The 24778-nt window shown below is 56.7% G+C and overlaps 1 protein-coding gene across 2 annotated transcripts in view; it reads right to left on the reverse strand.

The window, feature by feature from the left end:
* Positions 1-9784: 9784 nt before the first annotated feature.
* Positions 9785-24778, reverse strand: part of SMARCC1 (SWI/SNF related, matrix associated, actin dependent regulator of chromatin subfamily c member 1) — a 95213-nt gene continuing 80219 nt past the window's right edge. For both annotated transcript variants that reach the window (XM_042801677.1, XM_042801676.1), the window contains exons 27-28: positions 13383-13559; positions 9785-11780 (exon numbers count right to left, since the gene is read on the reverse strand). In XM_042801677.1, coding sequence (XP_042657611.1) covers positions 11695-11780; positions 13383-13559 — 263 coding nt within the window. In that variant the 3' untranslated portion in view covers positions 9785-11694. The remainder of the gene's footprint in view (positions 11781-13382; positions 13560-24778) is intronic.

Consider the following 24778-nt stretch of genomic DNA (forward strand, 5'->3'; position numbering starts at 1 on the left):
GGACCCAGCCCCCCCGGCAAGGGGATCCAGCCCCCCCGGCAAGGGGACCCAGCCCTCCTCATGCTACTGCAGATGCACCCCATACCTAAAGGGGATCCAGCCCCTCTGCAACAGGAACAACACACCCCCCCCCGCCCCTGCAAAGGCATCCAGCCCCCGGCGAGGGGATCCAGCCCCCGGCGAGGGGATCCAGCCCCCGGCGAAGGGATCCAGCCCCCCAGTGAGGGGATCCAGCCCCCGGCGAAGGGATCCACCCCCCGGCGAGGGGATCCAGCCCCCCAGTGAGGGGATCCAGCCCCCGGCGAGGGGATCCAGCCCCCGGCGAAGGGATCCAGCCCCCGGTGAGGGGATCCAGCCCCCGGCGAAGGGATCCAGCCCCCGGCGAGGGGATCCAGCCCCCCAGTGAGGGGATCCAGCCCCCGGCGAGGGGATCCAGCCCTCCTCTGGCTCCTGCCGCTGCATCCCATACGCAAAAGGGGATCCAGCACACCCCCCCACCCCCCCACCCCCAAAAAGCATCCAGCCCCCGGCAAGAGGATCCAGCCCCCCCCCCCCCCCCCGCAAGAAGACGCAGCCCCCCGCAACGGGATCCCCCCCCCATATCCCCGGTGCCTGCAGAGGAATGCAGCCCCCCCCCCCCCGCGGCGGGGATCCGCCCCCCCCCCCCCCCCTCCTACAGGTGATGCCCCCCCCGCCGTGTCCGTGTGTCCGTCCGTCCCCGGTACGTACCGAGGGCCCCGAGCGCCAGCAGCAGGGCCAGGGCCGGGGCGGAGCGGGGCCGGGCGGCCGCGGGGGCCATGGCGGCATGGAGGGACCCGCGGCTCCGCCACCGGGGCCGGCAGCGGCAGCGGCTCCGCCCGCGCCCCGCGTACCCCCGCACCGCCCCGCCGGGGGGGGCCGGGGGGGGCGGGGGGGGGGGGCCGGGCCGGGGGCGGGCGGCACCCACCGGCTCCGCCCGCGGGGATGGGGAGGCCGCGGGCGGCACCGGGGCGCGGGGTGGGGACCCCCCCCCCCCCGCCGACAACGGCATCATCGGGGGGGGGACACACACACCCGCCCCCCAAACAGCACCGGGATGCGGCGGCGGGACCCCGCCAGACACCGGCAGCATCGGGACAACTCCCCCCCCCCCCCCCAAACAGCATCAGGACGTGGCGGCGGGACCCCCCCCCCCCAGTACATCGGCATCACTGGGGGGAGACCTTCCCCCCCCCCCCAAACAGCATCAGGACGTGGCGGCGGGACCCCCCCCCCCAATACATCGGCATCACTGGGGGGAGACCTTCCCCCCCCCAAAACAGCACTGGGGTGCGGCGGCGGGACCCCGCCAGACACCGGCAGCATCGGGACAACCCCCCCCCCCCCCCCCAAACAGCATCAGGACGTGGCGGCGGGACCCCCCCCAATACATCGGCATCACTGGGGGGAGACCTTCCCCCCCCCAAAACAGCACTGGGGTGCGGCGGCGGGACCCCGCCAGACACCGGCAGCATCGGGACAACCCCCCCCCCCCCCCAAACAGCATCAGGACGTGGCGGCGGGACCCCCCCCCCCAGTACATCGGCATCACTGGGGGGAGACCTCCCCCCCCCCCCCAAAACGGCACTGGGGTGCGGCGGCGGGACCACCTCCCCCTCTGATAGCGGCATCATCGGGGGGACACCACCCCCCCAAAACAGAACCGGGACGTGGAGACGGGACCCCCCCAGACACCGGCATCATGGGGGGGGGACACTGCCCCCCAGAAACAGCACCGGGAAGTGGAGATGGGGGACCCCCCCCCCCCATACACCGGCATCCCCGGGGACACACCCCTCCGCCCCCCCCCGCAAAACAGCACCAGGACGTGGCGACGGGACCCCCCCCCCACACACACCGGCATCATCAGAGGACACACACCCCCCACCCCCCCAGACAGCACGGGGGGACCCAGCCCAGCTCCCCCCCACACCCCCAAAATGCTACTGCATGGGGGGGGGGGGGGGGGCGCAACCCCGCACCGGGACCCTCCTCCCCCACCCCCAGCACTGGGATCCTTCACTGACCCCCCCAAACTGCTCCGGCACAGGGATTATCCTCACACCAGGATCACCCTGCACCCCCCACCCCTCATGGACCCCCCCCACCCCCAAAATCTGCTGCTGCATGGGGGGAGCACCCCTGCACTGCGCCACCCCCCCCCCCCAGCACCCTCATTGACTCCCCCCCCAAAACGGCTTCTGCAATCAGCACCAGGACCCCCCCCAGCATCATCAGCTGGTGGGGGGGGGGCCCCCCACCCTGAACCCCTGAGCCCCCACTCATGCCCAGCCCTTGGGGGGGGGGCGCTGGGAGCACCCCCCTGGCAGTGAAGGGGGGGCAGAACACCAAAATCCCGGGGTGAAGCCACCGCGCCGGGGCCCCCGTGGGGCCGGGGCACTGGGCAGGGCCCCCCCCCGCGAACACCCCAGGGCCAGTCAGCCCCCCCCCCGAGTGGGCACCGCGGCGCTGGCTCCCAGCACCAAACTGGCCCGGGTGTCGCTGGCTGCCACCACGGTCACCATCACCCGTGACCAGTTCGGGTGGGCGCCAGGAACTGGGATCTGTCTGACAGAGTGGGGGTGCGGGCGGGGGGGGTGAGAAGGGGGGGTGAGAAGTGGGGGTGTGGGCAGGGGGGGTGTGGGCAGGGGGTGAGGCCGAGCTGACGCGGCGGCTGGACGGAGCAGGGAAAAACAGGGAGAGGAAACGTGACCGGCCTTGAACGGGCGGCAGGGCGAGGGCAGAGGGACGGCGGGCAGGAACGAGCGGGAACGGGTGGGAACGGGCGGGAACGGGCAGGAATGGGCAGAAATGGGCATAAACGGGCATAAACGGGCAGGAACGAACGGGCAGGAACGGGCAAAAATGGGCAGGAACGGGCAGGAACGGGCAGAAATGGGCAGAAACGGGCAGGAACGGGCGGGAACAGGCGGGAACGGGCAGGAACAGGCAAAAATGGGCAGGAATGGGCAGGAATGGGCGGGAATGGGCGGGAACGGGTAGAAACGGGCAGAAATGGGCAGAAACGGGCAGGAACAGGCAGAAACGGGCAGAAAAGGGCAGGAACGGGCAGAAACAGGTGGGAATGGCCAGAAACGGGCAGAAATGGGCAGGAACGGGCAGAAAAGGGCAGGAATGGGCAGAAAAGGGCAGGAATGGGCAGAAACGGGTGGGAACGGGCGGGAGTAGGAAGGAGGGAGCAGGACCAGGCAGGAGGGGACAGGAACGGGCAGCAGCCCCACGGCATTCTGAGCACACAGGCACCCACCGGGGACCCAGGCGTGCGCGGGGCCGTGGGTGGGCAGAGAGAGACCCCCCCACCCCCCCCCTCCCCGGGAATCCCCCAGGGACCCCCCTGGCCTCAGGCCGGGGGTCCCCTCTGCCCCCCAGCAGCCGCCCTGCCTGGCCGGGGTCCCCGCGGGAACAAGCCCGGCTCTGTCCCCGCTCAAAGCGGGATTGAAGGGGCTGCACCTGCTTAATATTCCCCGCGCTTCCGCCCCCGGCTGCGTTTCCAAGGGGACCCGGGCGAGGGGCCCCCGGCGTGGCTGGGGGGGGACCCACGGCCGAGATGAGGGTCGGGAAGAGGCATGGGGACCCCCCCCGCGGGGCTCAGGGCTGGGGGACCCTCAGCCGGGTCCCCGCCATCGCGGGAAGATGGGCGGGATGCTGGGGATGGTGCTGGGGAAGGTGCACGGGGAGATGGAGTCCTGCCAGGGCAGCAGCACCCATCCTGCACCCCCAGCCCCTCCCCAGCACCCCCAGACAGGGCAGCAGCACCCATCCTGCACCCCCAGCCCCTCCCCAGCACCCCTACACAGGGCAGCAGCACCCATCCTGCACCCACAGCCCCTCCCCAGCACCCCTACACAGGGCAGCAGCACCCATCCTGCACCCACAGCCCCTCCCCAGCGCCCCTAGACAGGGCAGCAGCACCCATCCTGCACCCACAGCCCCTCCGGACAGGGCAGCAGCACCCATCCTGCACCCACAGCCCTGCCCCAGCACCCCTACACAGGGCAGCAGCACCCATCCTGCACCCACAGCCCCTCCCCAGCACCCCCAGACAGGGCAGCAGCACCCATCCTGCACCCCCAGCCCCTCCCCAGCACCCCTACACAGGGCAGCAGCACCCATCCTGCACCCACAGCCCCTCCCCAGCACCCCTACACAGGGCAGCAGCACCCATCCTGCACCCACAGCCCCTCCCCAGCGCCCCTAGACAGGGCAGCAGCACCCATCCTGCACCCACAGCCCCTCCGGACAGGGCAGCAGCACCCATCCTGCACCCACAGCCCTGCCCCAGCACCCCTACACAGGGCAGCAGCACCCATCCTGCACCCACAGCCCCTCCGGACAGGGCAGCAGCACCCATCCTGCACCCACAGCCCCTCCCCAGCATCCCTACACAGGGCAGCAGCACCCATCCTGCACCCACAGCCCCTCTGAACAGGGCAGCAGCACCCATCCTGCACCCCCAGCCCCTCCCCAGCACCGGGGCAGGGTGCTGGGTGCTGGCAGGCAGCAGCAATGGCTCAGCGCGTTTTGCTCCACCACGGCGCGTAAATCGAGGACCCGCCAAGGCGGCCGAGCCCAGCCCGGGTGTCGGAGCCATTTGGGAGTCTGCTCCCACCGCGACTCCTACAAACCTGCCTCGGGTTTGTCTTCGTTGTGGAGGCAGAAACAGCAGCAGAGGGTTTGGGTGGGGAGGCGGCAGGACGGACAGACAGACAGACAGACGGACAGATGGACAGAAGCGGCGACGGCTCTCGGGTCTCGCAGAAGGAATCGAGCGGCAGCTCCCTCGGGCAGAACCGGCTGCTGCCGCCGGGAAACTATTTTCCTGAGGGATTTACTCAAAATATTGAAGGCAAATTAAAAGAGTATGAAATGCAGCCACATTGGCAATCGGGGTGAGCTCCGTCCGTCTGTCTGGTCACACGCAGCTGGGGAGGGATCTCACCCCGAATCCCTTCTCCGCCCGGTTCAGTGCCGGGAGCTGAGCTCGCCCCTGGGTCCCGCTCTGCCCTGGGGTCCCCCAAAACCCACGGGAGCGGCTTTGCTCATCCCCCCCCCCTCCTCTGCCCCCACGCTGCTTCGCGCTCCTGCCGGTGCCCGGGTTTGGCTGCGGGTGCCGTGGGGAGCACGCGGCTCAGCCCCACACCCCGGCTCATCCCGGCTGTGGGGCAGCCCCACACCGGCACCTTCCTCCCTCCCCGAGAGCGGCCGGGGGTCACTCCGCTCTGGCACCCGCCGGGGTGCAGGGGGGAGGTTGGGCAGTGTCCTCCCGGGGACAGACGGACAGGCTGGAGGGAGGCACGCCGGGCTCCTGCCCATTATCTGAGCGCAGGGGGGATCGCTCCGGGCTGCACCCAGACCCCCAGGACAAGGGTGGGAGGGGTGGAGGGTGCAGGATGGGCCGGGGCTGGTATTTCTCCACCAGCTTTTGTTTCCCCCCATTGTCTCTCCCTGAGCTGCCTGCCTGCCATCATCCTCCCTCCTCACCCAGGCACCAGAGATGCTCAAACCACCTCCTTTTCCAATTGTTTTTTTTTGTTTTTTTTTTTTTTTTTTTTCCTGAATTTAACAAGCATTGGAAAAGTGTAAAGAAAACACAACTTCAGAAAATGCTGAATTAAGCAGACAGGGTTGAGGTCGGTATTTTCTGCCTTGGCTTGGTCACCACCCGCCTTGGACACGTGAGCTCATCCCTCTCTCAAGGCATCGACAGCGAGTCCGAGCCCAGGGTTAAGCTCAGCCCAGCCAGGCAGGGTTTTAGGGTGACGGGGGCCGGTGGCACGTGGGGCGCAGCTCCGAGGTGACGAGCCCTGATGGGACACGGGCAGCTGGAGGAAGCCGGCGCCTGCTTGAGCTGCAAGACTTAAAAACCCAACCTCCAGCCTCCTCCGTGCTCCCCCGGGCCCCTCTCCCCTGCTGCCTCTCCGCCTCCAAAACCCACAAAAACATCCAAACCCCTTCTGCAGGGAGTAAATTCACCCACCACGTATCAGTCGCGCACCAAACCGCTCCTGACACCGAGCTGATCTGAAAATTGCCCTAATTCAAAGTCCTTGAAACGGGAGCTAAGTTTAGGATTGCGTGAGCAGCTCGGGGAAGGATGCTGCCAGCAGCGGGTAAAGACACACGGAGCCGCCACCTCTGCGCGCCCCGCGGTGCTGGAGCCCTCCAGGTCCTCTCTACCTCTGGCCAGAGGGATAAGCAAGCTGGTATCTTCCCCAAAACCCCTCCCCAGCCCACCCGGGGAGTCGGTGCTTCTGGCACCAGGGTTCGGTGTCGCGGAGGCAGAGCCGGGCTCGGGGAAGAGGCGAGAGACCCCGGCTGGTGCTCAAACCGCAGCGGCTGTTTTCGAGCCACGCTCCCCTACGGCTGCAGAGGGAAAAGGCGGGAGAGGTTTCGTACTCACACGCTACAGCTCCGAGCTGCAAAGACCAAGGCAAAAAAAACCTGAGTAAAATGGGCCCGAGCTGCTCTGGGGAGAAGCCAGCAGAGAGCCGCGTCCCCAGGACTGAGCAGCGTCCCCAGGGCTGAGCACAGCACCTGCCAGTTGGGTTCAACACTGCTGCAGTCTGCAAGGAACGGCAAATAAAACTGTCACAGACCGGGGTAAGTCAGCTGGGAGCACTAACACCTTCCCCACGTCTCCTTCCAAGCTCCAGAAACAGGTTTAATACTTGCAGTTTTGCAGAGAGGGCACTGAACGCCCTTCAGAACCGCTCCTTATCTTCAAGGTTTTGCTGCTATTGCAGCTGGAAACCAGGATGAACCGAAGCAGCTATTTCACAGTTAAGGACAAGGAGCAAAGGCACCGCTTCACCCCACGGAAAATGAAGGAAAAAAGCTCGGGAGGGCAGAAGAGCTGAACCCCGGCGGTGGTCACGGGGTGGTGAACACACACCTTATCCCTCTCGCGACAGGTCACGGGTATTTCGTGATTTTCAAGACTCGTTTCACCTGGAAGAGGTGAAAGTCACAGCAAGCAGCTCCGCGCGGAGCATCCTCCGAGGGCAGAGCCCGGTCTCCCCTTCAGCGGTCCCCGGCGCTGGGAGGGAACGTGGGATTTCCCTGGAAGGGATCCCGCAGGGATCCGGGGGCTCTTCCAACAGCCCACGGGCAAGAGCGCAGCGAGGAGACGTCCCTGGGGGGTCCCCAGGGGGATTTGGGCTGAACCCGCGTTGGGGAAGGTGCCGGTCAAGGTTTGGTTGGGCAGATCGCCCGCTGCTCCCGCACGCCCGGCCCCGGGCACCGCTGGGCCAGCTCAGCAACGGGTGGGCAACCCCGGCCCTGGTGACCACCAGCAGCATCGTGTTTCTAGCCCAGCACCAGAAACCCGGGAGCATGCTAGAAACGCTGCCGGTTTCGCCGGACAGCGGGTTGGTTTTAATCACGCTTCAACTCGGAACGCCAGGAAACGAGGAATTTGGGGGGGAAGGGGGGGTGTGGAAAAAAAAAAAGAAAAATTTCCAATCCTCAGCCCTAGGTTTCCCGTTGAAGCCTCCAGGAGACACCCCACTGCCCGAGAGCTCCCGAGAAGGGTCCCGGCCCCGTGACCCCCGGCAGCGGCGGGAGGGTTCGATGAAAAGGGCAATTCCCAGGGGGGCAGGACCCGGGGCCGGGCGGGAGACGGCGCAGACAAAGGGCGAGTCTGTTCCTGGAGAGCCCGGCACAGCCAGCCCTGCGCTCGGCACCCCGACCCCGCCGCACATCGCTCCCTGCCGGGATTTTGGCGGGGGGGGGATTCATCCATGGGATGGGTGCCGGGGCCTGGCGACACCCACCGGGGTTTATCCCCAGTGGCCTGGTTGCTGTAAAACCTGTGGAGCCTGAGAAGGAGTTTTAAAATCCTTCACTTTAAAGTTTCACGTGAGAAAGGCACGGGAATTGAAATAACGGTGTCAGAGGACAACGTGCGCTCGCGTACTTGGACGCCCCAAAGTCTTGAGGTGTCCTTATGTGCATTTTTGGCTTGGAGTCAGCCAGGGGAAGGAATTAAAAAAAAAAAAAAAAAAAAAAAATCAGCTTTTTAGGAACCACATGGTGGAGCTGGTATTGCCAGACAAGACACAGCCGCAATGGGGAATTTTAGGATATTATTAGGAAGTGGAGACAAGTGCAGGCAGGGGGTGTGAACGTCTGTTCCCGTTCCTGGTCCGCTGCCCCAACGCTTCTCCTGCCAGCAAAGCAACAGCGCTAAGAAAAGAATCCTGCACACCAGATCTGCTCGCCCCGGCAGTATCAGATTATTCAGATGAAGATGCAAACCCCTCCCAGCAGTGTGTTTTAGGAGGGAGAACAGATTTTTTTTTCTGGATGGGGCAGAAGGGCTCAGCCCCGAGCAGGTCAGCTTCCATTTACCCCAATGACATCTCGGGCTCCATGACCCCACTGCCCTTGCGGAGTCGACACTGAGCCAGTTTAGAAGAGCTGCAGTTTAGAGCCCTGGCCTAAACCTGCCCTTAAGCTTAGCGCATTTGTATCACAAAGCTGCAAACAGGAATGAATTTGCTCCCGCTAGCCCCACGGCCCAGCGGCCCCAGACACCCCCGGCCTTCGGTACCGGCCCCCACCCCATCACTAGGCCCAGCTGTGGGGTCAAAAGCGGGGTCCCAGAGAGCATCTAAACCCCCACTCCACTTCTAATTACGGCCAAGACGACAGCCTCGCCCCAGCCATCTTCTGTGACTGCAAAGCTTTAAAGACCCATAAATGAGACAAAAAAAAAAAAAAGTTTCAAAAATCGACATATGATCTACCTTGTTCTCTGCGTTCCTTGGGAAGACGAGGGGAGGAGGAAGGACAATCGCTGGCCGTGCTGGAGGATGAGGAGGGTGCAAGAGCAAGGGACGAGCCTCCCCGAAGGCATCTGGAGCGCGAAGGCACGAGGAGCTCCCGGCCCCAAGCAGGAGCGGCACGAGGGAACCGGCCAAGGCAGCACCCGGCCCAGAGCCCGGCCCTGGGGGCCTCCCACGCCAGCCCAGGAATCCCCAAACCGGGGAGGGAGCTTTTTTTGGGGGGGGGGGGGTGTGTGTCCTGGCCCTGGGGGCTCATCTCCAGCCCTGGGCTTCTCCTCCCTCCTCCAGCTGCAGGGCCTGGGGCTGCGGGCACTACACCCCCCGGCGCACAAGCGCCAGGAGGACGCTTCCCCAGGGGCAAAGGCTCTTGGTGAAGTAGCCGGAGCAGTTAGAACATAATCCCGACCGAATTCCTGGTTTCGGTTTAATCAAAAAGGCAAATTATCCTGGCAGCCTCCGGAGCCCTGCAGGAGAGGACAAAAGATCAGAGCAGGCGGCTGAATTAAACGATTAGCAGCCAAGCCGGTACGGGGATAGAGGAACGGTGGGACCCTGCGAGGTCAGCTTTGTGCCCTCTTTGAAAATCCGGCCCTTCAGAGCACTTCTTCCAAGGGCGTGATTCAACTGGGAACAGGAGCCCGAGCTAGCGCCGCGAGACGGCGGGAAAGCAGGACTCGGACAGAAATAACCCCCTCGGGCCTCGAATGCTGTTTCACTTTGTCCACAACCGTTCGGCTTTCCGGGTCTGACACGGCGTCCGGCGAAGCGGCGGATCGGGCCTGCGCTTACCTGCGCCGCTCCGGTGCCTCCCACCCGGCTGGGTAACGGGCTCAGCCTTTGCATTCACCCCACCGTAATTAAGAAGCAGCCCTAAAATAGACCCGTATCACATTAACAATTCTCGGCTCATCCACAGCACACAGGGAGGGAAAGGAGACTCCAGACAAACTGGCACAAGCTTTGTACAAAAAAAACGCATTTTTTTTGTTTTATTTCACAAAATTGGGTGGCTGTGTTGCAGGAATAAAACCGGCCCTATACATAGGATCAGATGAAAAAGTCAGCACGTGTATTATTTATACAGAAACACAACAGTGTCAAGAATTCAGGTACTCTGCAGGATTATCACTAGTACAGTAAAAAATAGTCTCCATCTGGATCCTTTATATTTGAAGTTGATCACGCTAAAAACAACCTGAGGTTATTCTAAACTGGACTATGGTCTGAACCAGAAAATCCCATGCTCGCCCCAAAGACCCTGGAGGGAAAAGGGAACAGTGGGGATGAATTTCCTTTGCGGGAGGTGGCAGGCAGGCAGGCACTGGGGGTTCTGAGAGCCCGACGGCCGCGAGCGCCGTCCCTGCGCACGGGAGGGAACGCGGCCGCAGCCCGAGCGCGCGGCGGAGGCGCGGGCAGCCCAAAGTGGTTACTCCACACTCATGTACTCCCAGGACCCGGGGAGTTCGACCGTGAACATCAACGAGTCAATCACCTGAGTGCTCTTCAAAGCAAAAAAAAAAATTTTTTTTTTTTCTTTTTTTAAAGTGGTACAAACTCTTCCGGAGGTTTCAGATTATTTGGGAGATCTCCCTCTGGTCAAGCCTCAGAGCCCCGCCTCGCGCTCGGTCGCTGAGAGCCACCCTTTGAAGAAGCAAAACCATCTTCAGACCCTCGGCGAGGAGCCAGGGAAAGGGCAGAGCACCCCAACCACAGTCGCCAAAGGATTTTTTTTTGCAGCCCCCCCCCGAGGAGCGGGCCAGCGGTTCTGGCAGCGCCGAGGTCTGGCTCCGCGAGCGGGAGGGGATGGGTGAGCTGTCCCGGGGACGCGCAGCACGGCCGCTGACCCTGCCCACCCCGGCTGGCCGCAGGAGGTAGTTCTGGCATTGGCATCCCAGCCATCCCAACCCAATCCCATAGCTAACACTTCTTCGCTATCTACTTTTTTTTTTTTTTTTTTTTTTTTTTTTTTTTTAACTCTCTCTTCTCCTCATTTGAAAAAGTAAAAAGGATATGCTCCAAAAAGAGGGACTAAAAATCATGGTTTTATTCCTCAGTTGGCTACTGTACCAAACTACTCGGAGGGAAGGCTCAACTACCACCTTCAAAGGCAAAAGGAAGTTAAAAACTGGAGCAAGAAAACTCCTACCATTGAGTGGTTTTATTCCAATTGATTCACTCCTGGCTTCATTCGCACTGGATCAGTATTTTCTTTAATAAGTTAGCGAGGCAGCCCCGGGACTATCTGTGTGGGATGAATACAGCTGGCACTCCTGCACCTTCTGTGCTACAGCGCGCCCTTATTTTCCTTCTCTGCTCAAAACACTGGTTTGGCATCCGACCGTGATGCTTTGCCCTGCCTGGAGAACCCAAAACATTAAATCACGGGTGGAGTGGGCATGTGCTACATCCCAAAGCTCAGCTAATGCCTCCACTTCAAAAGCTTGGGTGTTTTTTTGTTTGTTTGTTTTTCTTTTTTTTTTTTTCTTTTTTTTTTTTTTTTTTTACACTCTCTTCAGGAGAACCCAAAGCTCAAAACACCAAGATGAACGAAACCAGAGTCGAGCGCGCTCTGAAAGGCAAGCAGGCCAAAGCGCGAAGGACTTCCCACCAGCAACACGGAGGCACCACTGGCATCTCTGACCTAAAGCTTTCCCCGAGGAATGCCAAGTACTGCCAGGTCACGAGTGGTGGGGAGAGGAGGGGGGGGAAAAAATACCCCACGCTGTGTATATGTGTATGGATATGCACGCACACACAACCGGGGCGGAGCGACGGGAGGTGGAAACCTCCCAAGGGAACAGAAGGTAACTGAGGAATTCATTTTTGGTCACCACGGTGTTGCTGTAGAAGTTCCTTCTTCCTTGGCTGCTTAGGGAGCGGCTGGGGCCGGGGGGGCTCCTGCCGGAGGGGGGGTCACCCCTTCTGCTGGCGGAGGCGGCTGTGCGGGAGGGGGATCTGCAAAAAAAAAAAAAAAAAAAACCAAAAAAACCGGTGGAGAAACAGTGAGCAGGACACCAGGAAGGGCTGAACGCGGAGAAGGAAGGCAAGGCTCAGATGTCCAGACGCCCACGGGACCGGCCCGCAGAGGCGGCCGCGGGTTCCCCCTCTCAGGCTTCAGGTGAAGCTCCGCTGCACGTGTTGCCCTGCTCTCCCCCCACTACGCGCTGTGCGGACTCTGTCAGAGAGGGGAAAACTCCCCTGTTCTTCACAGCAGCTGGCAAAGTTCACGTCGAGCAACTTTCAGAGCAGGAATTAGCATTTCTCATCTCCCAGCTCTGGGCTCCGGCCTTTAGATTATGGCTCTTTTCTACTTAAAATAGCTGGAACAATGGACTTTACATAAACAGAGCCTGCACTTCAGCTCTGAACAGTGTATGTAGGTTAAAGTAGAGGAATCCACAGATGCAGCAAGTAGGAGGAAAGAAATGAAGGATACAAAAGGCCAGCTTTCAGGCACCGAGAGATGTTAATGGAACACGACTGACTTGTTTAGTAGGGGAGGGGAAAAAAAAAAAAAGAAATTAAGAGAAGGGAAGAGAGCAAGCAGGAATATAGCCTGACATAAGATATTCCCAGAGGTAGAGACTCAGAAAAAGGGAAGGAAAACTAAGGGAAGCTAGAGCACCAGACGAATAAAGAGCAAATGTCTGAACTAAAATAGCATCAGAATGGAGTAGTTCATGCTCACGCTGGTTAACACCGATGAGTCAGTACTCCCCAGCAACTCCCTTCAGCTGAAGCCAAAATGGGATGGCTTTTCCCAATTATTTTTTCCAGAGAGATCCTACAAACAATCACAATTCCTGCCTCGCTGGTGCTAGCTGCGCCAAATAACATTTCTGGGGTTACGGCTGCAGCGCTGAAGCAGACCAGCAGCTTGTCCCAGGCTGCAAGTTACACTGAGGAATTTACTGAGGAATTCACGCCAGAGCAGCCTGCACCAGCCCGGCCAGCTTTTCTTTTGCTTTCTGGGTTTGGCCACAGTCTCACGCTCGTTCAAGTAACACCCACACAGGGGCTACTGATTTCAGCCAGTTTTATATATTTTTTTTTTTTTTTGGCTGGCATAAATCAACTTCATTTTCAGAGGTATAGGTATTTATGCCATGTAAGGAACATTCCTGATATACCTTTTGCTTCTGCCTAATTAGGACTTCCTCTTTTTAATTTCACAGTGCTAATTTTTCTGTAAGGTACTGAAATGGATTGTATTCTGACCCCCACTATTTAAAGATTTAGCTGTAAGTTAATTCCTGAACCTCTACTGCGCATTCTTCCAGGCTACGTCAGGAGAGGTTTTTGATGATGACCCCAGAGACTCAGTGTCATGGTGAATAAAATAAGGGATGTTATAAATAAAATAAAGGAGAATGGAGGATGTTTGGATGCCTAGGGGGGAGACAAGCACTTAAAGCTTCGCGCACACCTCTGGCACTAGCCTTTGACTGCCAGCACGCACAGATCCTATTTTTCCTGCAGCAGATAAAGGGGTTTCCACTACAAGCCCTTTATCACACCAGGTTTATTTGGAGCGTTTTCTGCTGGAGATCCACTTACACATGCCATTTGGAGCTGCCAGAGGAACGCGAGGTCCAATGAGATTTCCTGACATGGGCGACATGCCGGGCGGGGGGGCACCGCTGCCGGCTGGGTGGATGTTGGCTGACACACTTGGCATCATCCGGCCCGGCAAGGGCTGTCCCGGTATCATCGACCCGGGCCCCGGCATCTGACCTGCGAGAGATTGGGAGACTCGTGTGAAACAAGGAAGGCATCAGAAGGACAAAACCAGAGTCTAGTTGTTTTCCAAGCAGTGAGAAAAAAAACAAAACAAGTCTTGTGTATGCACGAGAGCCAACTCCAAACATGCTCCAAGCACCGAAGGAAATGCCTTTTTACCCCCCCAGCCAACACAGTCCCTTCAGGAAGAGCCACGGGGGCACTTGTCATCTCTCAAAAACATCAGCCCAAGAAGGTCACACTCACAGTCAAACAGCGAACCCCGACCGAAAAGGCATTTGACAGCCATCTAAACGAAGGCGCAGGAAACAAACTGCACTAGAATAATGAGGCAACCAAGTAAGAGCACTTGATGAAGGAGAACAGCCACACAGCCTGATGGATTAATTTAACGGGAGAACTGGAATCACACAGTTAAAAATTGCACTGTACGGACGCTTCTACTATTAAGCCCCCTATTCTGACGTGAGGGAGGGTTCCAGTAAGGCTTCCTTACCTATCAGCTCTGTAAGAGGCCTTTATTTTTCAGCTATATAAAGGAACTGCTGGACTCGCCCAGCTTCAGACACCTACAACTTGCTGACCGATGCTTTAAAATCTCATTTGAAGAGATTATTTTGCATAATCCAGTTACATTTACTTTTACACACTTACATAAAGGTACAGCATTTTAGTTAGAAAAGCAGCTATTAGGCATGGATTGCAAAGGCTTCCTTCCCATGGGCTCATTCCGCCCCAAACCCCAGGCAATTATGTGAAACAAAGTGTGATGACAGAACCCTCGAACCAAAAAAAGGCTCTGAACATACTTAAAAAGCATCACAGCCACACCGGCGGTTAAAGCCAAGAAAGGGGGAGCTCTGGATTTGGGACCGAGTCAATACCTCGGCACAAACACTATTTATTAACTCTTACTTGTGCTCACCTTCGCAACAAGAGCTTTGAGCAGTGTTTTATTGGTCTCTGTTACTTCTGTTTTCCAGGATGCCAGGAAATTGCGCTGGCTCACCAGCTGCTGCCTGAAACGGGCAGGTTCCAGCTCTTCACGAGCATCCTCAGGCAGAGGTGGGACCACACGGGCCCACCAGCAAGTCAGCACAGCCTGGACGGGAGACGGCGCAGCAAACGGTGGGCTGGCCTGCGCCTGGATGCTTGGGAATTTATGACCCAAAAGAATAATGATCTGCACTTTAAAATAACCCTGGTGACCAGAAGCAAACCCTGCTCTTTGAGAGCGGTGGCTGCTCAGTGCCTGAGGGCTGCGTCTCACCCTCTCGCAGCGGTGAAGTCCACCAGCCACCTCAAATCCTTCCCCTCCAGCGCCCTTCTGCAGGAAGCTTGAGGGGCTCGCTGGAGAGCACTCCCCCCGGCTGAGCAATCGTGAAAAAAGAGGAAACACAAGTCCAGGGGGTTCCTCCACCTCCCCGAAGTTTGGTGCCTTCGCTAACCACACACGTCCGCCCTGCTCAGCCACGTCCCCCCAGAAGATGCTCGTCTTTGGTATCTCAAGCACTTGGCAGCTCATCTAGCTCTCACTGCTGGTCTCTGCCTGTAGTTCCAGGGGACTTTAAGCCAATAACCTGCTCTTTGAGAAAGACAGGCTGTCCTTGCCGAAAGGCAAGGCAGGACGACGGTATGAGGGAGGACTTGCTTCCGAAACTGGAGCCACTAGCAGTGCCAGCACAAAAGACTCCAACCCACCACGGCCCACTGGCTTCCTACAGCCCTGGAGATCTGTGGCTGAGGTGCTGAACCGCCTGAAATTCACGGCGACTCTGAAGCATCAAACCATGAAACCGTAACACAGGAGCTCCTGGTCACGCAAGCAAGAGGTCCACGTGCCAGCCTGCCGCCGCTCCACCACGGGAGCAAGACTAGCACACCTGCAAGCAGCTGATACGAAGCTCCACAGAAACCATCAGATTCCTCAAATGTTTACAAAGGAAAGAAGAACTCTGAAAATTTAGCCCTGGCCGCACTCCGTCGCTGATCAGCAGCCTGCAGCGCCTGTCGTGGCATTTCCATCGCTGTGTATTAAAGAGCAGCAGCCAACCAGAAAAGCTGTGTACGGTTGAGCCTTTAATCCCTTCTTTTGTCCCCACTGCTAACGCAGTATTTTCTGCTTTGGTGATGGTGAATAGGTGGTTTTGAAGAAGCCCTGTGGAATCCTTACGCCTCCGCTCAACGGCCTAAAGAAAAGGTGGAACGGTTCCTAAAACTGCGTGGCAAGCCTTTGTGGGTAACTCGAGGTGACCGAGTCCTGTAAGACAAGAGCTCCGGTGACCGGTTTCCCTCTCGCAGACGAGGTGCTCCTCAGTGGGCCTTCCCCTCACGAGTGGGAGGACCGAAGTGTTATCTCTGTCACAGAATAACTTGGGTTGGAAGGGATGTCAGGAGGTCTCTGGTCCAGGCTCCTCTCAAAGCAGGGTCAGCTCTGAGGTCACACTGGGCTGCTCAAGGCTTTGTCAAGACTTGCCTGCTCTCCACAAGCGCCAGGAACGGAGACTGCACCACCTCCCTGTACAACCTGTGTCAGTCCTTGACCTCTTTTTGACTGGAAATCGAAACCTCTCATGTTCCAGCCCGTGTCTCTCACTTTCTCTTACAGAAAAGCCCGTCTCTGTCTTCTTGATGACCTCCTCCAGGTACAGTTGCTGGCAGGTCCCTCCAAAGCCGTCTCTCCGGGCTCAACAGGCGCAGTGCTCCCCATGGGGAAAGTGCTCAGGCCCTTGGACCACCTTGGGCAGCCCTCTGCTGAACTCACTCCGGTTTAACTGGTGCCTTTCTTGTACTGGGGGGCTCCAATCCTCCAGATCTGGTCTAACAACTGCCGAGCAGTGGACAACCACATCCCTCAACCTGCTGCCCGTGGCTCCCGTTCGTACAGCCTGGGACGCTGCCGGTCTCCACCGACTCACGCTGGGCTCGCTGCCCACCAGGACCCCCGGGGGGCCGTTTCTGCAGAGCTGCTGCTCAGGGTTAGCCCCCCCCCCAGGTACAGGATTTTGCATTTGCCCTTGCTGAATTTCACAAGGCTTCTGCCAGCCCGTCCCTCCAGCCCGCCTCAGCCCTCCTGAACGGCAGCCCTGCCCTCCAGCGTATCGACCGACAATGCGCAGGTAACAGAAGGTTTAAGCAGACGTGGCACGAATGTCCTGCTGCTGGCATCCGTGCACCTGCTCTGGTGCAGCTCACTCCGAGATGAGGAGCGGGCAGGGAGGGCATGGCAGGCAACATGAGAACACTGTCACCGAAAGCAACAGCCCGGCGCGGGCTGAGGCTTAAAGACACCGTAAGCGATTATCTCGAGAAGTGGGTCGGGAGCCACAGGATCGGCGCTGTTGAGAGACAAAACGCTGCTAGGTGTGCAAACTGCAGGCTCTCTGTGTGCTAGGTGTGCAAACTGGAGGCTCTCTGTGTGCTAGGTGTGCACAGAGCCCATCTGCAGGCTCTCTGTGTGCTAGGTGTGCAAAGAGCCCATCTGCAGGCTCTCTGTGTGCTAGGTGTGCACAGAGCCCATCTGCAGGCTCTCTGTGTGCTAGGTGTGTAAACTGCAGGCTCTCTGTGTGCTAGGTGTGCAAACTGCAGGCTCTCTGTGTGCTAGGTGTGCAAACTGCAGGCTGTGTGCTAGGTGTGCAAACTGCAGGCTCTCTGTGTGCTAGGTGTGCAAACTGCAGGCTCTCTGTGTGCTAGGTGTGCACAGAGCCCATCTGCAGGCTCTCTGTGTGCTAGGTGTGCACAGAGCCCATCTGCAGGCTCTCTGTAATCGGTCCTGTGCTAGTGCTGAGCTTCCAGGAAACTGCAGAAAACCAGCTGGGGGGTATTCACGATCTCAGCCCAAACAGATCAGCCGGCTGGAATATGCAGCTGCACAAGGGCAGCTGGTCAAGCTCCAGGAATTAGGATTCGCCCTGATTTGCAGGAGACAGATGTGGGAACTTCTCAGGTGCCCAATGGTACGTGATGACCCGTGGCAGTAGCGTCACAGCAGCTTGAATTCCAGTTGCTGGAAGCTCTGGGTGAAATACTAAACAAACAAACATGAAAAAAAAAAAAAAAAAAAAAATCCTGTATCGCCAGCAATCTCACGTCGACACAGAAGAACAGGGGATTTATCTGGCCACTTCCCCAACTGATACCCTGTTCTCTTCACTCACGAAGTGTGCTGACAACTTCAACTCAAAGTAGTTAGTTTCCAGGAAAAATTTAATATTCTTCTGCTCCATTTACCTGTGCAAGAAGTCCTCCAAGAGCAGCTTGCACCTTCAGCCTCTGCTTTTGCAAATACAGTGTATTCCTGAGAGCCCAGACCACTGCAGGTTGGTTTTCTTTCGTAGGCAAAGGGGGAATCTGAGCCTCTGCCGTACTGTACTGGCAGGCTGCATATTCCTGCTTCGTCTGAAGTATTCCAGTGCACTCAAAATCATATTTAATAGAGAAGCGGACTCGGTGTAGTGACTCAGGCTTACAACTAATGCCCATCAGAGTACTCGAGAGAAAGTCTGTACGGGGGAAGGGATGATGGCTTACTACACGGCTAAGATCATAAGAGGTATGGGAAAAGCAAACAGGAAGCCTTCATTGCCTTGAAAACAGAATTAAAGGTGGCCCCTGCAATTCTTACGCTGCAGGTTTAAAAACCTGCTTTCACAGGACTCAGTTTCACCGTGGAACTCGCGAATGCAGATTTGCAGAGGGTGAGGGTCAACTGGTGGCTGTGAACACACCAGCTGTCGTGGTTTGGGCCTGGTTGGCAGCCAACCACCATGCAGCCGCTCTCTCCCCCTTCTCTTCGGGCAATGAGAAGGGACAGAGAGCCAGGCTTGGGGTTCAAGATAGGACTGGGATGGGGAAAAATCCCCCTTTATGGTCATGAGCAAAAGGCAGACTCGTTAGGGGAAGAAAAAAAGAACATACATTTATTACAGACACTAACAACACATAACAGAGTAGGACAGTGAGAAGCATTGCCACATCTTGAGAACACCTTCCCCCCACCCCTCCCTTCTTCCCGGGCTCAGCTCTGCTCCCGATATCTCTACCTCCTCCCCCAGTGGCGCAGGGGCAGGGAATGGGGGGTGCAGGCAGCGCTGCCACTTCCTTCATCTTTGGTGGGGGGAGCTTCTGGAACTTGTTCCTCCTGCTCCATCGTGGTCCCCCTCTCACAGGAGACAGTCCTCCACAAACTCTGACATGAGTTCCTCCCATGGGCCACAGCATTTCCTTACACTGCTCTGGTGTGGGTCACCGCCTCTCTCCGACTGGATTCCCTCCCATGGCTGCAGCCCTTCCCGAGCTGCTCCGGCGTGGGACACCCCCGCATGCTGCAATCCTCCCAGCGCTGAATTACAGCAGCGGGGCTGCCTTTTCCCATGAGATCCCGGCCTTCTTCGGGCACAGCACCTTGATCATCCCAGCGGAAACCACAGGCCATAAATCAGTGTCTGCTCCACCGTAGATCTCCATGGGTGGCGGGGGGGGGCCGCCCTGCCGTCTCCCCACAGGATACAGGGGGGTCTCTGCTCCGGCACACCTCCCCCCTCCTTTCTTCCTCCGTTCCCCCACTGACCTTGGTGTTCACGCAGCTGCAGCAACTCCTCCTCACAAGTCCCACTGCCCGTCACCACGTCCCTTCTTAAATACGTTATCGCAGAGGTGCAGCTGATGGGCTCAATTTCCCAAACAGAAGTGGAGCTGACGTGGAGCTGGGGGAGCTTCGAGAAGCTTCTCACAGGGGGCCGCCCCGATAGCCCCCTCCCCTGCCACCAAAAACACTCCAGCACTCACTCAACCCAGGACACCAGTTCAAAGCAGCCCCTCAGCACTGAGCACCAAAATGCTCGAGGAGTGTGACTGTGGAAGGATCGAGCTGCATTTACCCCAGTTCTTATCGTATTCACAAAGCACCTGCTATCTGCCAGATCAAAGACAACGACGCGAACCTCCGGGCTGACCCAGTACATACACACACTCGACACCTAACTCATGAAAAGTCAAGTTTGCTGGAAAACAGAGCAACGGAGCTGGCACACCGAGCTCCACCACCGGAAACTGTGTCCGGATCTCGACTGGCTCACCCACGTGAGAGGTGCACTGCTTCCTCCCACACCCCCATCCTCCCACTCCTCCCACGCTTTGACTCCAGTGTTGTGCTCTGAAAGGGTATCGCACAAGAAGAGCAGCCACTCGGTACATCAGGATAGCGTTATTATGCTCTTAAGAAATCTGGCTTGAGTAGGTATTTTAATTTTTAACCTATATTTTCAACACCCTCCCCCCCCCCCCCTCCCAAAAAAAGAAACAATTGCAGCTAGAAGCATGCAGAAGCAAAGGCAGGCTAGCAGCAGCAGATACAGGGCAACTCAAAGTGCTGGGGGCAGAACGGTGGCAGGGGCTGAACCTTGCCAAAACAAGAAACTGGAGATAAACCGCAGCCCCGAGACACAGAAGGCTTCGTAGCAAAAGGAGAAGATATTCAGAGTTATGAGGGATGTTATTCCCTGGCAATATTAAGGTTGATCAGGGAATAAAAATGTAAAAACTGGAACACCGCCGCTGTGTTTGAGAGGATCAGGAAAGCTGGGAACTGAGAAATTCCCTGCCTGGGAGCTGCGGCTTGACAGGAGCCTCAACCTCTCCAAGAGTAATTTGGCCATCTTCCTTCGAGCACCACATGCCTGCATGATTCTCTTTGCACTAATGAAGTGATTAATATTAAAAAACCTCTTCTGAGACACCTGAAGCTGGATCAGACTTACTACACACTGAGTGGCTTCACATGAGGTCTCAAGCGCTAACACTGGGCAAGTATTCCTTCCGTGAGAGAAAGGCTGTCAAACCTGTTGTAGTCGCGCAAAGGACTATGTTTTATATTCAAACCAACCACGGTCAAGCTAAAATCACCACCGAACAGAAACCAAATCAACTTAATTTTTTGTTTCTTCATAAACTCAAAGCGTGTCATGACGCCAGCTCCCACAATGGTGCTTGTTGGGGAACACCCTCCTACCTGGACCAAGGAGATTGCAGAGATTTTTTTCTCTTAAATCTTGGGAGATTTAAAAATAAACATCACCGCAGTTTTTCTGAAGGCACCCATAAGCCGAGAAGCTCCTCTGTGTTTGAGCACAGGGTTGGTTGCCCATTTTTTGCCTTCCTGACATGATATGCAACAATTTTATCTTAAAATTAGCTTAGGGTACTGGCATAGGAACAATCCTATCACATACCAGAACTTCAAAACGCTGAAGATGAGCAGTAATCAAGCAATACTCAACCAAACTGGGATTAAGCAAGGGGAAATTACTACTACCACTACTGCAAAAATAAAGTCCTATTTCTATAAAGGTTGTAGTTTTTTCATTTTACAAGCGATACCGCTTCAAGACAGCGGCTCAAGCATAAAATGTGGAAGTGTGACCTACATAAGGGGCAGAGCTTAAAACCAGCAGACGCAGGAAGAGATAAAGCCAAAAGGTTCAATAAAATGAGATTTAGCAGACTAAAAAAAAAAAAAAAAAAATCCTCTACACATTAGAGATTGTAGACATTTCCTAATGCATGCTCTGAAGCACTCCACTATTAGCAAAGTGCCAACTGCAGATTCACATTACAGTGAAAGGGATGAGGAACAGTTTTTAAAGGATCTCCAAGGTATTTATCTCTATTAAATAAGCCTCTACCTCTATTAAATCAGCTACTTGAGGGGCACTGGAGTGGCAAACCGTTTTAGCATTTTTGTTTCTCTGCAGCAGCTGACGGGGCATGACGCGCAGAGCTTGGAGCCCACTCAAATCCTCCTGCGCTCCTCTCCCCGTTTACCGCTCGGAGAGAAAATCTGCCAGCAACGTGAAGGGAGCTTCTGCTCCGGCAGCCAGGGCTCTGGAGGGGAGCAAGGCAGGCTGTGCTCTGACACCCCTCTGACCCCCGCAGGGGACGCGCCTCCCCGAAATCTCGCTCCCCTGCCAGTGAAGGGGCTGCGCCGCAGCCCTGGGAGGGGAACAAGCAGAGCACGGCTCCCGGGAGCGCCTGCCAGCCTCGCCGCAGGGCGGCTCCGGACGCGCTCCTGCCCACTGGGAACGGTTTTCAGAAGGCCCAGAAATCTGTATTTCTGACCAACCTCCCCGACACGTCCGTTCCTTCGGCGCGTCCTCCCCCCGCACGCACTGCGGCAGACAATCCCCTGGCCAAGAACGGTGAATCATTAACCACACTAACTCATTCAGCATCGCGTCTCGGGGGGGGGGGGGAGAGGTGGAATTTCCACTTCACTTTCCACTTCACTTGCCTATTGTGCCTCCGTCCCTCCCCTCCGGCGTGATTCACCCGGCGCTGGAGGCATCGGGGCACCGTGCCCCGACACCCGCGACGCCCCACCGCTGTTTGCCTACAGCAAAGCGCGTGTACGGTGGAAGACGCTTCGCCGAGAAGCCGCTCGGTGTGCCGCACCTGCAAGGACAGCCCTTCTGGCAAGGCAGCACCCGTAACCTTCAAATATTAATGCACCTTCAGTAATACGTTCTCGTGAGGAGCTCGGAGCTGCTCAAACCCACTGGAGAAGCTCTGCAGACGTCAAGACGACAGCAGAGCGCGAGCCACTGAAATATCACCCCGCGCCCGCAGCGGAACCACCGTCCTGTGGCCGACTCGTACTTAATGCCTCTCGCCTGGGCAGGTTTTCACACGGTCAGGACGCACCAGAGGGCACCCAGCGTGGCTCTCCTGCCTCTGCGCTCCCAACCGTGCGCGCATGACGGCTCCGGGGGGGGAATACTGCCAACCCGCTCACCACCCGCACGACTTGGCTCTCCTTGTATCTGAGCGCTCCCTGCATGCCTCCTGCCAGCGAGCTCATGACGTACGAGGGATGAAAAGAAAGCACTGGCAGTTCTTAGAAAATATTTACCAAAAGGAAGTGGACTCAAAATCTTTGTATCTGTACTAAAAAAATCCCGGAACTGCCATCAGTCCAGTAGGAAAGGAAAGAGCATCCAGTAGCTCAATTTAAAACCACAAGTTTTAAATAATGAAATGCACACTTGAAAAACCACAAGCCCCAAATTACTTACAAAACATTCTTTTGAATACTTCAGCCGTTGACAGAAGAAGATGCAAAATACATTGGGGAGAAAAAGGTTGCTGGAGTTGCTCATCCAACTGTAGGAGAAAGTATATCCTTACCTCCTTACCCCATTTCTGGTTTGGGTCAGCAGTTATTTACTAGCTGAAGATCCCCCCTGAAGGGAAGAGTTAATTAATGACAGCTATTAATACTTATCTCTCTACCTCCAAGAATTTCAAGAAGTTTCTCGTATTACACACCGCAAGTATCACTAGTACGAGGCACTTCTCATCTCACAGATAACCAGAACAGTGCACAGAGAGAAATCAATAATGTGCTTCAAATTATACAACCAGCAGCAAAGGCTGGTAACACAGGAAGAAACTGGGAATTTTGTTTTCTGTTATAATTACAAGGTACAGCTTTTCACAGTGAAATTGGAATCCCATTTTATTTTTCTGTTTTAAAAGCCTTCACGCCAGGGGAAAGGAGAGAACAAAATAAGCTCAGTCAAAATTAAGTTAAAAAGAAAAAAACGTGGGAAAGGAACCAGGAATGGGACTTGTCTGAAATCGGTGCCCGCGCCCAAGAACAGCAACATCCCCTGGTACCACATCGGGGCGAGGAGCCAGGCACCGACGGACGCGCCGACGGCAGCCAAACCCGGCTCGCGCTGGGGCAGCGGGCGTCGAGCTAAACCACGTGGCACAACAAACGGGTAACAGGGTCTTACTTCAAATTTTTAAGCTCAAAGCTTTAACCACCAAGCCATGCTGCTTGCTGTGACTAGCGAAAAGACAGCTAACCCCGGCCCAGAAAGAAAAGCCCTGGGAGAAGCGGCAAAAGCTGCCGAGAAGCCGCTCTGGCTGGGTGGTGAACACTGTCTGCTGTAAAATTTCGGCTTTACGTGGAATTCCCCAGCAGCCCTCCTCTCTGGAGGAGCTCTCCTGGCCCCTCTTGGTTTCTCTTTCACCAAACCTGCCTGTGAGCACCGGCCTTGGGCCTGATTTCAGCTCTTCAGCACATCCCAAGGAATTCTACGGCCCAGCAGAACCCGACGGGCCCACGGTGATGAAAAGCAGCTCGCTGCAAAGACCGGCCCGCGACTGGAGATGTTCACCAGCTGCTTCCAGAGAAACAGCATTTTTCTGGATAAAGCTTCACTGTTAACATTTAGTTAAGAGATCTGGCTTAGCTGCTTCTGCCTCTGAATCCAGAAAAGCTGTAAGCAGGATTATTATTTTTTTTTTTATTCTATTTATAAATGCCTTTTCAGATCCTTTCATCACTTTGTTTCCTATCATCTCTTCAGCTTTCGTCAATCACTTGAAAGACACCCGACTTAGCGTTTTGTTCACGGTCTACTGAACCAACAGTTACACTTTCAGTCACTATTAAGGTCAGAAATCTGTTTGAAAACATCAGTGAGCACCAAGGTAAAGTCTGGAGTTAAAACCACGCAGCTGAACAGGAAATTGTGCAGGGTATTTCCATCTCCAGCTTCCCCTCGAGGCTGTTTGGAAGGTTGCCCACTGGTGCTTCTCAGTTACTGCTAAGCTGTTTCGGGCTTTTTCCCCTAACGCAAACTGAATGGGTCAGCTCTTCCTGCAGAGCTGTTAGAGCAGCAGGCAGCGACTCGCCTAAGTCTCCAATAACATCTTTATACCCGAATGAAGAAACACACCGCGGCATTCATCACCGAGGTGTCTTGAAACCGGCCACCTTAGGGAGAGCAAGTTGTTATTGGAGAGAAGCTGAGAACTCGGGGAAGGAAACTGCTATTTCTTCTTACCAAAGCACGCCAAGCTCCGCTCTGGGAAGCGCTACAACAGCTCTGAGGCCAGAGGTTCACCTACAGGACGAAGAGCAGCCAAATGAGCTTCCAGATTTCTTCTGCAAGTGTATCTCAGCCCCTCTCTAGCAGGGTGAAATTCATCTGCCCACAGGCTCCAAATTTTGGGCTCTCCACCCGGACTGCAGGAGACTCACGGGCAGACACGCAGAGAGGGAACTTAAGAGTTTGTGGTCATTAAGGTGAAGACCACCAGTTTATTTCAAAGGATCCCAAATCAACAACTAGGCAGCAAAAATTGCTACTGATCTACGTATGTACAGGTCTGTCATGAAAGCACTGGACTATTAAGACTCCAAG

The sequence above is a fragment of the Tyto alba genome, unplaced genomic scaffold (genome assembly GCF_018691265.1).
Source record: "Tyto alba isolate M040663 unplaced genomic scaffold, T.alba_DEE_v4.0 Super-Scaffold_38, whole genome shotgun sequence".
NCBI classification, from domain to species: domain Eukaryota; kingdom Metazoa; phylum Chordata; class Aves; order Strigiformes; family Tytonidae; genus Tyto; species Tyto alba.